Source organism: Hippopotamus amphibius, chromosome 16 (assembly GCF_030028045.1).
Source record: "Hippopotamus amphibius kiboko isolate mHipAmp2 chromosome 16, mHipAmp2.hap2, whole genome shotgun sequence".
NCBI lineage: Eukaryota > Metazoa > Chordata > Mammalia > Artiodactyla > Hippopotamidae > Hippopotamus > Hippopotamus amphibius.
Genome location: NC_080201.1, coordinates 38,172,564 through 38,187,251, shown reverse-complemented (window position 1 = coordinate 38,187,251; position 14,688 = coordinate 38,172,564). Strand labels below are relative to the sequence as shown.

The window sequence follows — 14,688 nt, the reverse complement described above, 5'->3', positions numbered from 1 at the left end:
CTTTGCTACTGCACTGAGCCCAGTGCATAACTGATAAGTGACTAATGCTGTGGAAAGGTAGTACTCTCACTACTTCCCATTTCACAGAAAACCAGCTCGGGGAAAGTCCTATAAACTTTTTGTAGATTTCAGGAAAGCCTGGGGTGAATCAGAAGAAAAAAAGCCACTTGAATATCCTCAACAAAATACTAGCTAACAGAATCCAACAGCACATTAAAAAGATCATATACCATGATCAAGTGGGGTTTATCCCTGGAATGGTAGGATTCTTCAATATATGCAAATCAATCAATGTGATACACCATATTAACAAATTGAAGGATAAAAACCATAGGATAATCTCAATAGATGCAGGAAAAGCTTTTGACAAAATTCAACATCCATTTATGATAAAAACTCTCCAGAAAATGGGCACAGAAGGAAATTACCTCAACATAAGAAAAGCCATATATGAGAAACCAACAGCCAACATCATTCTAAATAGTGAAAAACTGAAAGCATTCCCTCTAAGAACAGGAACAAGACAAGGGTGCCCATTTGACCATTATTATTCAACATAGTTTTGGAAGTTTTAGCCACAGCAATCAGAGAAGAAAATGAAATAAAAGGAATCCAAATTGGAAAAGAATTAAATTGTCACTCTTTGCAGATGACATGATATTATATATAGAAAACCCAAAAGATTCTACCAGAAAACTGCTAGCACTAATTGATGAATTTTGTAAAGCAGCAGGATACAAAATTAATGCACAGAAATTTCTTGCATTCCTACACACTAACAACAAAGGAGCAGAAAGAGAAATTAAGGAAACTCTCCCATTTACCATTGCAACAAAAAGAATAAAATACCTAGGAATAAACCTGCCTAAGGAGGCAAAAGATCTGTATGCTGAAAACTATAAGACACTGGTGAAAGAAATCAAAGACGACACAAACAGATGGAGGGACTTACCATGTTCTTGGATTGGAAGAATCAATATTGTGAAAATGACTATATGACCCAAAGCAATTTATAGATTCAATGCAATCCCGATCAAATTACCAATGGCATTTTTCACAGAACTAAAACAAGAAATCTTACGATTTGTATGGAAACGCAAAAGACTCCGAATAGCCAAAGCAATCGTGAGAAGGGAAGACGGAGTTGGTGGAATTAGGCTTCCTGACTTCAAACTATACTACAAGGCCACAGGGATCAAGACAGTATGGTACTGGCACAAAAATAGAAAGGAAGATCAATGGAATAGAATAGAGAACTCAGAGGTAAACCCAAGCACATATGGGCAGCTTATCTTTGACAAAGGAGGCAAGAATATACAATGGAGAAAAGACAGCCTCTTCAATAAGTGGTGCTGGGAAAATTGGACAGCTACATGTAAAAGAATGAAATTAGAACACTTCCTAACACCATACACAAAAATAAACTCCAAATGGATTAAAGACCTAAACGTAAGGCCAGACACTATAAAACTCCTAGAGGAAAACATAGGCACAACACTCTATGACATACATCGAAGCAAGATCCTTTTTGATCCACCTCCTAGAATAAAGGAAATAAAATCAAGAATAAACAAATGGACCTAATGAAACTTAAAAGCTTTTGCACAGTGAAAGAAACATAAACGAGACAAGAAGACAACCCTCAGAATGGGAGAAAATAGTTGCCAACGAAGCAACGGACAAAGGATTAATCTCCAAAATATACAAGCAGCTCATGCAGCTTAATACCAAAAAAGCAAATAACCCAATCCACAAATAGGCAGAAGACCTTAATAGACATTTCTCCAAAGAAGACATACAGATGGCCAACAAACACATGAAAAGATGCTCAACATCACTAATCATTAGAGAAACACAAGTCAAAGCCACAATGAGGTATCACCTCACACCGGTCAGAATGGCCATCATCAAAACATCTAGAAACAATAAATGTTGGAGAGGATGTGGAGAAAAGGGAACTCTCCTGCACTGCTGGTGGGAATGTAAGCTGGTACAGCCACTATGGAAAACAGTTTGGAGGTTCCTTACGAAACTAAAAATGGAACTACCATATGACCCAGTAACACCACTACTGGGCGTATACCCAGAGAAAACCATAATCCAAAAAGAAACATGTACCATAATGTTCATTGCAGCACTATTTACAATAGCCAGGACATGGAAGCAACCTAAATGCCCATCAACAGATGAATGGATAAAGAAGATGTGGCACATATATACAATGGAATATTACGCAGCCATAAAAAGGAATGAACTTGAACTATATGTAATGAGGTGGATAGACCTAGAGACTGTCATACAGAGCGAAGTAAGCCAGAAAGAGAAAAACAAATACCATATGCTAACTCATATATATGGAATCTGAAGAAATGGTACTGATGAACCCAGTGACAGGGCAAGAGTGGAGATACAGATGTAGAGAATGGACTTGAGGACACAGGGCTGGGGTGGGGAGCGAAGGGGAAGCTGGGATGAAGTGAGAGAGTAGCATAGACATAGATACACTACCAAATGTAAAATAGATAGCTAGTGGGAAGTTTTTGTATAACAAAGGGAGATCAACTCGATGATGGATGATGCTTTAGAGGGCCAGGACAGGGAGGGTGGGAGGGAGTTGTGGGAGGGAGGGAATATAGGGATATATGTATAAATACAGCTGATTCACTTTGGTGTACCTCAAAAACTGGTACAAGAGTGTAAAGCAATTATATTCCAATAAAGAGCTTTAAAAAAAAAAAAAAGCCACCTGGAACAAAACCCTTCTTTTACCTGAATTTCTATTTCTTCCTTACAAGGCTCTGGACAAAGCTTATCCCTGAGCAGGGACTGCAGTAGACCAGTCGTCATGGTGGAGGAGACTACATGGGTGACCTTCTGGCCATTTGGACGGATGCCCCTTGCTTGTATATTAGAATTCTTCTGATAACCAAATACATATCTTAAAGAAACCAAACAGACTTGTTAGTTCTCAGTAATATAGCTGGTTAGAAAAGATGCTGACTAGTTGAGAAGAACAAAGATACACATACCTCAACAAAGGATTCTCAATGAGTTTTAGCTTTTGTTTCAACTGTTCGATCTCTGAATACAATTTTAACCCTTCCACCATGGAGATGTTTTCCTGCTCAGAATCAGAGTCACAATTTGACAAACTGCTTCTCAGATTTAAAAATTTCCTGTAACTCTCCTCACATTGAGTCAACAGATTTTGGTAGTCAACAATAAGTCCTGAAGGAACTCGGTCTTCAAGAATGTCATAATGCCTGAAAGTTTAAAAGCAAGTTGAAACCCATTGCCTTTCAGACACATTTTCCCATCATTAAGACAGCCCATTTAGTCCTCAGCAACCCCATAAGAAAAGTGTTTCATAGTATATAACTCAGGAACACGTTAAGTCTTATTGAATAGGTGAAAGCTGTCAAAAGTTTTAAGGACCACTTCACTGAGGTCACTAATTTTTCTGTTTTGAGGAGTTGCTATTTTTTTTCTATAGATCTAAGCATTCGTGATTCACAAAAATAAACTCAAAATGAATTAAAGACCTAAATGTAAGACTGGACAGTATAAAACTCTTACGGGAAAACACAGGAAAAACACTCTATGACATAAATCACAGCAAGATCCTTTTTGACCCACCTCCTAGAATAATGGAAATAAAAACAAAAATAAACAAATGGGACCTAACGAAACTTAAAAGCTTTTGCAGAGCAAAGGAAACCATAAACAAGCTGAAAAGACAACCCTCAGAATGGGAGAAAATATTTGCAAATGAAATAACTGACAAAGGATTAATCTCCAGAATATATAAGCAGCTCGTGCAGCTCAATATCAAAAAAAACAAACAACCCAATCCAAAAATGGGCAGAAGACCTAAAGAGACATTTCTCCAAAGAAGACATACAAATGACCAACAGGCACACAAAAAGATGCTCATCACAAATTATTAGAGAAATGCAAATCAAAACCACAATGAGGTATCACCTCACACCAGTCAGAATGGCCATCATTAAAAAACCTAGAAACAATAAATGCTGGAGAGGGTATGGAGAAAAGGGAACCCTCCTGAACTGTTGGTGGGAATATAAATTGATAGAGCCACTATGGAAAACAGCATGGAAGTTCCTTAAAAAACTAAAAATAGAACTACCATATGATACAGCAATCCCACTACTGGGCATATACCCTGAGAAAACCATAATTCAAAAAGATACATGTACCACAATGTTCACTGCAGCACTATTTACAATAGCCAGGACATGGAAGCAACCTAAATGCCCACCAACAGATGAATGGATAAAGAAGATGTGGCACATATATACAATGGTATATTACTCAGCCATAAAAAGGAATGAAAATGAGTTATTTGTAGTGAGGTGGATGAAGCTAGAGTCTGTCATACAGAGTGAAGTAAGTCAGAAAGAGAAAGACAAATACCATATGCTAACGCATATATATATGGAATCTACAAAAATGATACTGATGAACCTAGTGACAGGGCAGGGATAAAGATGCAGACATAGAGAACGGAACTTGAGGACACAAAGGGGAAGGGGAGGCTGGGACATAGTGAGAGAGTAGCATTAACATATATACACTACCAGATATAAAATAGATAGCTAGTGGGAAACTGCTGCATAGCACAGGGAGATCAGCTTGGTGCTTTGTGATGAACTTGAGGGGTGGGATGGCAAGGGTGGGAGGGAGGCTCAAGAGGGAGGGGATATGGAGATACATGTATCCGTATAGCTGATGCACTGTTGTACAACAGAAACTAACACAACATTGTAAAACAATTATACTCCAATAGACATATTAAAAAAAAAGATTACCACATTTATCAGATCAAAAGTTTTAAATGATTCAAATCATCTAGTCCTTGCCTGCATTTAAAGCACTATGGAGGGGACTTCCCTGGTGGTCCAGTGGCTAAGATTCTGCACTCCCAAGACAGGGGTCCCAAATTTGATCCCTGGTCAGGGAACTAAATCCCTACATGCCGCAACTAAGAGTTTGCATGGCGCAGCTAAAAGATCCCACATGCAGCAACAAAGATTCCATGTGCCTCAACTAAGACCTGCTGTGGCCAAATAAATAAAATATTTAAAAAATAAATAAAATAGATAAAGCACTATGGAGCATAGCTTGCTGAATAGTCCCTCAGGAAGATTATTAGAGTATTAAAAAAGTATAAGCCTTTGAGATTCTGAGAAAAAAATGAAGCTGTTATTACTAAACTAGAGAGTGATTAAAACAAGATAACCTTGTATTGGACAACCTTGTTGGTGTTTAAAATTTATTAATTTACATACCTTCTCAAATATAGGGACAGACAAAAAGTACTTCTAGATGCAATATTTTATGAATGTACAATTAAGTTAATGGATTTGAAATTAATGGATTTGAAAATAAACTGCAATATTATTGTCATTACCTGTAGTTTTAAAATAATTGCTTTATTTCTTAGTTAAAAGTATATTGACTTAGGCCAGAGCTTAACCTTGGCTGCTTATTAGAATCACTGGGGAACTTTTAAAAATACAGATGCTCAGGTCCCCATCCAGACCAATTAAATTGGTCTCTAGTAGTAGAGGGATATTTTTAAAGTTCCCTGGGGATTCTAATGTGCAGCCAAGGTTGAATATGATTGCCTTAGATGACATCTTCTTAACTCTGTCATGCTCTGAATAAGACAGAGGGACAAAAAAACAGAATCACATCCTAAACATATTTACATCAGATTACAGCGAGCATTTAAATAGTATTTAAGATAAACAGAAAATATCTTTTTCCAGTTTTCAAGTAAATGAATTAGGTGAAGCTTGAAAAGCAAGGATTTTTTCTGCTTTGGTGAATCCACACTCATTTAAGGATAGTCTAGAAATCCACTTTGCAAACAAGAAATTGGGGACCCAACCACTGTGTGCTTGATCAGGTCTATTATGTTATAAAGATTAAGACTCAAATTTTAAAATAAGTTTCTTAGCATTTGCAATATCCATGCCAATCAGCTTATTTCTTCCCATTATAGTGATGCTTCATAGTCTGAAAGTAATGAACCAACATCTGTGTCACAGACCCATAAGCTTTCAAGCAGAGTGTTTTGAATTAGAAAAGAAAAATATTTACTTCACAGTGCAAAATCAAAACAATATGGTTTGATTCCCTTTAACTCTTGCCTGTGAATAGCTCTACTCCTGTCTTAGCCCAGGGACCTTTTAAAGATACAGCCTATATTTGATAACATTCCAGTTTCCCCATCAAGTACCATAATTTCCTCTCCATAACTGAAAACAATTCCTCCCTTATGCTTTCCCATCTGCCAGTGATGTATAAGATATGTATGTAAATCATTTCTTATTGTTCGAACATGTAAGGCTGTCAAATCGGAATACAGTATTTTCCAAGTAAAGATCAAATTTGCCAGAAACACGATATTCATCCACCATTACATTTCCCTTCAATCAAAACCAATCAGTGCTCTTTAAGAGCAAGTATATCAAAACTAGAAAACATGCAAGCTTATTGAAATTCTGGCATTTTATTGAATACACTATGGGAAAATAGGAAATGCATAATGGAAAAATTGGAAAGGCTAAATGGAAATCACAGCCAATTTATGAAAAGCTGAAATTAGAACCAACCTTAACAAGACTTCTCACATACTTTTTACTTATGATTTACTATTTAAACCAAGAGAAATTTACTGAATCAAATTGGTTCCACAGAAATGGAAAGGGTTACTGCCTTATCTTATGTAACCAAATCATCTTTCACACAGGGAAAAAAATTACCTTTTACAATTTTTTTTTCTTTTTTTTTTTTTTTTTAGCATGCAAGGTCTAATTTTATTCTTATTGCAGCATTGCCTATTAAATTACCATGCACAAGTACCAAAAAATTGCCTGGTCTTATAGCACCATCTAGTGGAAGCCACGTTTAACAGTCAGTCCAGGACAACTATTTGGGCTGCATGTTTAATCTGGGGTATTTTTATAATGGAAGGGTTTTTCCTTACCAAAATACAATAAAGAATGTTTAGGTATTTTGTTTATTTAGTATGTGTTAGGTTTGTTTAGGTATTTTGGAAATTTTTGTTTACCATCAATATTAACTATTTAGTATTTTCATCTATTTATCAAATAAGATTTAAGGAAAAGAACTTGACAAAACATCCTGAGGTAAGTCTGTTTAGCCTAGTATATTTTACTGTAAGAACTTACAGTAAAGCCATGTCTTTAAAAGTACTCTTAAAAAAAAAAGTCTTCTATAATTCAATTAATTTCACTGTTCTTCAAACAACTGTCTTTACTGAATTTGGTGAATGGTTGTTTCTTTTTAACACATTAGCTCAATTGAGTTTTATTCAAATTTACAAAAGAGTGAGCTGTTAACTTACATATTCTTGAATCCTCTGCTTTCAGATTCTAAAAACACTACAAGTAGGTTTATAAACACTAAAAGTAAGTTTCTCTGCACCTGTACAAGTTTCATTTAATAACTTGTCAGTGGGTTATAATATTTATATATCAGTTTGTTTCTGTCCGTAGGCCCCTGGAGTATATATACAGTATATATAAAATGCTGGTGAAATTAAACCACAAATAGCTATTCTTTCCAACATGTACAAGGCCACTAATAAATACTTACAATCTCAATCGCGGTTCAACACATCTGACAAAATAATCATACTCATCCTCTTCTTCTTCATCCCAGCTCCTCCAAATGTACTGATAGAAAAATCTGAAAAGGAAATTAGCATCACTCAAATTCAATCACTAGCTTAAAATGTTAGGGTTTTGGATGGGTAAGGGCAAATCAAAACAAGTCTATCGAGTATGGCAGAGAAGACTGAATATTCACTAATTTGGTAGTTATGAGATGCACGAGAACTTTTTTAGACTGGCTAAAGAAGTTTTTCTACAACATTGATTCTATTAGGACCTTCTTTTTATCAGAACTATTTATTGACCATCTGTAACTTGGTAGAAAGTTTTAGTCCCACTTGCTAAGATAGAAAAGACTGGGAGAGAAACAAGTTTAGGGTTGAAAATAAAGAGTTCTATTTTCACCATGTTCAGGTGGATGCCTATTTGAACTCCAAGTGGATGATGTCAAGAGTGCAGATGAACATATAAGCCCAGAGCACAAGGGAAAGGTCAGGGCTAGACACATAAATCTGGAAGCTGTCAGCAAATTGATGGCATTAAAGCAACAGATGAGATCATCCAGGGACATAAAACAAAGTAGTTCTCAACCCTGGCTGCACATTAGAGTCCCCTGGGAAGTTTTTAAAAATTGATTTGCAACCTTATCCCAGATCAATAAATCAGAATCTCTTGGGTGGGGTGTGGCAGAGGGAGTGTGCAGGATCTATATTTTTTTAAAGATCCCCAAAGTGATTTAATGTTTTATCATGGAAAATTTCAAACATACACAAGAGGAAATAGTAACATGAATACTATGTATCCATCACCCAGCTCTGACAATTATCAACTCACAGGCAATCTTTTTTTTTAAATAAATTTATTTATATATTTAATGTATTTATTGGCTGCATTGGGTCTTCGTTGCTGCACATGGGCTTTCTGTAGTTGCTGTGAGTGGGGGCTACTCTTCATTGTGGTGCGTGGGCTCCTCATTGTAGTGGCTTCTCTTGTTGCGGAGCACGGGCTCTAGGCATGTGGACTTCAATAGTTGTGGCACACGGGCTCAATAGTTGTGGCTCACAGGCTCTAGAGCACAGGCTCAATAGTTGTGGCGCACAGGCTTAGTTGCTCTGTGGCATGTGGAATCTTCCCAGAGCAGAGCTCGAACCTGTGGCCCCTGCATTGGCAGGTGGATTCTTAACCACTGCACCACCTAGGAAGTCCCACAGGCAATCTTATTTCACCTCCACTCTAGCCACTTACTTCTCTGCTCTCCTACCCCTACCACCCTGACACTGGATTATTTTAATGCAAATTTCTGCCATAGCATATTACTCATAAATTTTTAGTATGTGCCTCTAAAATAAACCTTTATACAAAAAAAAGTTTTAATTCCTTAATAACCAAGTATCCAGTCCGTGTTCAGTTTTCCCTAATTATCTCTTTTGTTCTTGCTGTTGTTGTTTTACAGTTGGCTTGTTCAAGTTAGGATCCAAACAAGGGTCAGCCATTGAATTTAATTAAATCACACTTACTCTATATATTATCCATCCCTCTTTTTCATTTTGCAATTTAATAGTTTCCCACACTCTGAATTTTACTGATTGCAACCTCTTAGGGTCATTTAACATGTTCTTCTGTTTCCTTTATTTCTAGTAAACTGATAGTAAGAACTAGTGACTTGATCGTCTTTAGGAAACACTTTTTGGCAAGAATATTTCAAGGGAGGTATAATGTACCTTCATCATGAAGCACATGATATGTGGTCATCTCTTTTGATGATGAGGTTAAGAATGATCAACGGATTCAGATATTGTCAGCCTGATTTATCTGCTGCAAAGTTCCCCATCAGTTTTTCACCAACGGTTGTAGCAGCCATTGATGATCATTGCCTGGAACCTCTATTTTATTACGGGTTGCAAAATAATGATATTTTCATCTTATCATTCTTTCTTCATGTATTAGTTGGAATACTCCTATAAAGAAAATTCCCAGGAGATTCTAATGTGCTTCCAAAGCTGATTAGAGAGAGACAAGAGTAGACAGCCTAGGCCTGAGCCCTGGGTAACTTCAACATTCTAAAGTTTGAGCATAAGAGGAAGAGCCAGCCAAGATTACTAAGAAAGCAAGCCCATGACATACCATCATAAAGTGGTGTCCCAGAAACTGGGAGGACAGTAGAGCATGTTAAGAAGATGTGAATGATCAAATATTTAGAATGTGACCAAGAGGTCAAGGCAAGAGGAGATCAGAGGAGTGATGACTGGATACAAGAATATGGGTGACCTTAAGCACAATTTCAATGGTACTGTAGGAGTAGAAGCGTTAATGGACTGCCAGGAAGTACAAAACTATATCTGTCAAAAAGTTGAAAATGGAGCAGTGAAAATGAAGCCATCTCTGGACTTCCTAGGTGGCACAGCAGTAAAGAATCCGCCTGCCAATGCAGGGGACATGGGTTTGAACCCTGCTCTGGGAAGATACCACATGCCACGGAGCAACTAAGCCCGTGCGCCACAACTATTGAGCTTGTGCTCTACAGCCCATGAGCCACAACTACTGAGCCCATGTGCTGCAACTATTGAAGCCCACGTACCTAGAGCCTGTGCTCCGCAACAAGAGAAGCCACTACAATGAGAAGCCTGCGCACTACAATGAAGAGTAGCCCCTGCTCGCAGCAACTAGAGAAAGCCTGTGTGCAGCAACGAAGACCCAACGCATCCAATAAATAAATAAAAAATAAACAAATTTAAAAAAAAGAAAAAGAAAAGAAAATGAAGCCATCTCTTAATTCTTATAGATTAGACTGCCAGTCTCTTCACCCTCTAGAGTCCATCTCTGAAAAACAAGCAAAAAAATAAATAAAATAAAAATAAAATAAACCTCAGCATGCCTTTACTCAGCCAAAAAACCCTGCTGGCTCCTTGCTGTCCTCAGAACAAAGTCCAAATTCCTGAGCTTGGTGATATTACATGGACTCACATTCTGCCTCTAGAGCACCTCTCTTGCCTCAGAGACCCTGAATGCAAACTCCCAATTTTACAAGCTCTTTCAAACCTACTGTGACATGCTGATCAGGCTGCCTTCCACCTTTTCCACCTGGTAAGTTTATATTTACACTTCATAACCCAGCTCAAATATCATCCTCACCAGTTCAGTACTGGGGATTTACATTTCATTCACATCTGCACCTCCTCCAGTGTTTACTCTCTTAAGACAGAAACTTGGGAGTCAGCCTTGACTTCTCCCATATCCACTCCACTACCAAGTCTCAGCCATTTTACTTTCTCAATAAGCCTGATCTGTACTCTCCATATCTGCACTCTAGTTCACTCTCTGTTAACTGGTCTCTCTACCCCTTCCCCCTCTATTTACTTTCTACACAGAAGCCAGAATGAACCTTGTAAAACACAAAGCTGATCATATTCACTCTTGCTTGAAAACCCTTCAGTGGTTTCCCACTGCTCCTAAAGACAAAAATGATTCATTGGCTGACAAATCCCTGAATCTTCTGAACCCTGACAACCTATAAGCTGGTTTCCTAAGTCTCTTCCATTACTGTCTATGTTTCAACCATGCTGGCCTTTTGGCTCCTTACACTCACTGAGCTCCTGAACCTGTTCCCTCCCCTACCCTGTCACAACCACTTTCACCTAACCAACCCTTCTGACCCAAGTTCAAATACCATTTTCCTCAGGAAATAACCATATTACACCGAGCTGACCTAGTCTTAGAACACTCTGTTATCCTTCACAGCAATCACTGCAGTTTCTAATCACACACATATCTTTATGTGATTATTTCATCAAGGTTCATCTCCCAACTTTAGACTGACATCTCCCTGGTGATGGTGACTGGGTCTGTTTTGTGTGCCAGTCAAATCTCACCCTCAACTCAGGACCCAGCACTGAAATACTTACTGAATAAAATGAACAAATGAAAATCCTCATAATTTAACTTTGAGCCCTCAAAATGAAGAATAATAGTCAAATAATACTATTACTAATTCCAGATACTTGTCTTTCTACCAACGTCTACACACATAAGAGATTAGCTCCCTGATCCCAAGTTCCTAAACTCATCAATTACCCTTTCACCTTCATGTGCCTCAATGGACAGATTTTTTTAAGTGACAGAAACATAAGGGAGTTATTTTGGTTCTGGACACAAGCCAGTTCTTTAGATTTATATTGTCTGGCCTAATATTGAATACCTATGGTTAAATATCCTCACATACAATTAGAAATCTTCCATAAGATGTCAGAAGCAGGGCCCAAAGACACTCTGCTTCTTTGTAGAGTATCAAATTAAGCTCAGCAAAACCAGGTTAACTCACCAATGGTATAGAAACTGGAAGGTACCTTTTGAACTACAAAACACCAAGCAACACTATTAACATGACCTTTATATTATCCAGTCCCCAGTTCATGAAGGAATATAAGTCCACTTTAAATAGCCAAAAATAAGCCTTCCTTAGTAAAGATTCTTATAAAAAGAAGATTCAAAAGAACCATCTGTATCGGGAACTATCTGACAAAAAAGTTATCTAAAAACTAAAAAAAGCATACCTATTAATGCAGGTATGGGCTTTCCTTCTCACTTAAGGGACAAGGCATGCACCTGTGCAAGTGGAAACCAACTAAGCCAAGAAAGGTTGAAAGGCAAGCACACATCCCACAAGGATCCTGGAAATGGCCTGAGAAAATGCCTTCTTTGGCCGGACACATCCTTGAAAACACGGTATGTCAGTCTTACCAGTGCACTGGTGACAGTATACCACCTTCTGTACCTTCTTTCCTTCCCTCTTACATTCAACTACATCAACTATACCCTTAGCATCCAGAACTTTTAAGACAGTTTCTAAACATATACAAACCAAATTAAGAATTCCCTATCTTTTGCTAACATTTGGGGGCACTAAGAGAAGGCTATATAGGAATCCCTAGTGCTACTTATCTCAACTTTTCTGTAACTCTGAAATTATCTCAAAATCAAAATTTTAAACATTAAAAACATTTTTTTAATTTAAGAAAGATTCCCCTGTCTTTGAATATTTTAAAATATTGCAGTGACCAAGTTTACAGTTTGAGTTTTAAATCTAGGTATAAGACAGACCAGAATCACTGCATTTCATCCAAAGTTTTTGGCCACAAGTTTACTTTTATCAACCACTCTTCCTACCTGACATGCTCAATTGCAAGTGCTGTCTGGTCAAATACTCCAGAATCATCAAACACCACCCACAGGTCCTGCAGGGGCAACCGGTGTTCCTTCAGATCAAGGAGCTCTTTCATACACTCCAAAGTAAAAGTGCTCACTTGAGATTCACAGAGGTACGGGTCAGTAAGCCTCACCACTGCCTTCAAGGCTGCGAAGTCCACATCTGTGACCTGAAATTTAAAACAATGTGACTTATGCAAATCAAAACTAAGATACATCTAAAATACTACTCACAGCCTGAATTTTTTAAAGCATGAAATGGGAGTAGGGAGCTTTCTTCCATAATATAAAGGATAAGCAAGACGGGCCACGTGGAGCTGATGTTGTAATCAAGGTGACAAATAAACAAACAAGATGGCAACAAGTATGTGACAGAGAATAAGTAGCAGAGGTGGTCGTCTGGTTTTACTGGGAGGGTTAGGGGAAGTCACTTCTGAGCTGCATTGAAAAGGATGAAAAGGAATCAGCTGTGTGAAGAGCAGGAAGGATGCAAAAGGCACTGGGGCAGAGACCAGCTTGGCAGCTGGAGGAGCAGAGAAGCAGTGTTTCCTGCTGGAACCAAAGGAGGGAAATGAGGCAGAGGCAGCAGGAGGTGAGGTGAGAGAGAGGCAAGGAGATCAGGACAGGAAGAACACTGGAAGGAGCTTGGCTTTTACACGTTATCTAGCACAATGAGAAGCCATAAAGCCAGGACTTTGGTAAATGCAATTCATTAGAGGTTTTTAAGCAGAGGAATGGCACATTTCTCTTTTAAAACAATGACTTTGACTACTGTTAAGAGAATTGAGGTGTGCTGTGGGGAGGGAGCTACTATTCTAATCAAATTAACAGGCCTGAACTGCAACCAAAGTATTAGCATAATCCCAAATTTAAAAATCCACAAGGAACAGCTGCTTGCAAACCATTGCTTCATATATAGTTACTGCAGTATGTAATGTCATTTTCTAAAGGGGCTGCAGCCACAACTTGCATTCATACTCCCTGGTTTACCATTTTAGTTTAACGGGGGTTTCTGTGGTCCAGTTAGCAAACACTGAGAAATATTCACAGCTGTAACTGGAGTGCAAACAATGTAAATGGCCCAGTCAGTTGAAAAATAAGATTATTTTTACTTTCTGCAATGGAACATGATATCAAGAAGTTAACCACATATCTACAAATTTGTTAGGCAAAAAATAGGCTAATTTTAAAATGCCTACTTGGTTTGAGCTACTTTAATGGGCTACAACTAAGGAGGTAAAAAATTAATTCAAACCCCAATGACTTTATAATTAGGCCTCTTTGTTTTTTAAATGGCCTCAAATACCTCCTCCACTTCATAGGTTTCTAATCCATTTCCCCTTTATAAAGGACACTGAAACTTAAACCACCTCAATCCCCTGATATTGCCTTTAAAATTTGTGGAACACTTCATACACCCATGGCAATTAGATGTGAAAAACATGCTATTTTCAATCAGCTCATAAACTTTAATTAAAAATAATAAGCACTTTGGCTATAACAGTCTGAGGGAAAGTGTTTTCAGCTAGAGATAAATGTCTCAATAACAGAATTAAATTTACCTCAACCAGCACCTCGAACACATTAGTGTGCCACACTGCCCGCCATCCAGATGGTTCAAGGACCTTCTCTAAAAACTCAGCTGTGAATTCTTTTACCTCAGAGGCCTTGCAGTCAGCTACAAACAAATTAAACACAATAAGAATTGGGACTGTATAAAGCAGAGAGAAGTTAGTAAATCCACTTAAAGCTACTTTCTCAGAACCAACAAATGGCAGTCTCAGGAACTGAGACAATCTATTGAAAACGTATAAATTAAAAG

The 14,688-nt window shown here is 37.8% G+C and overlaps 1 protein-coding gene across 1 annotated transcript in view; it reads right to left on the bottom strand.

Moving 5' to 3' along the window:
* SHCBP1 (SHC binding and spindle associated 1) overlaps nt 1–14,688 on the bottom strand; it is a 38,269-nt gene that overhangs the window by 19,773 nt on the left and 3,808 nt on the right. The window contains exons 3-7 of the mRNA XM_057711807.1: nt 14,429–14,544; nt 12,828–13,036; nt 7,648–7,740; nt 3,030–3,263; nt 2,770–2,938 (exon numbers count right to left, since the gene is read on the bottom strand). Of these exons, the coding sequence (XP_057567790.1) occupies nt 2,770–2,938; nt 3,030–3,263; nt 7,648–7,740; nt 12,828–13,036; nt 14,429–14,544 (821 nt within the window). The remainder of the gene's footprint in view (nt 1–2,769; nt 2,939–3,029; nt 3,264–7,647; nt 7,741–12,827; nt 13,037–14,428; nt 14,545–14,688) is intronic.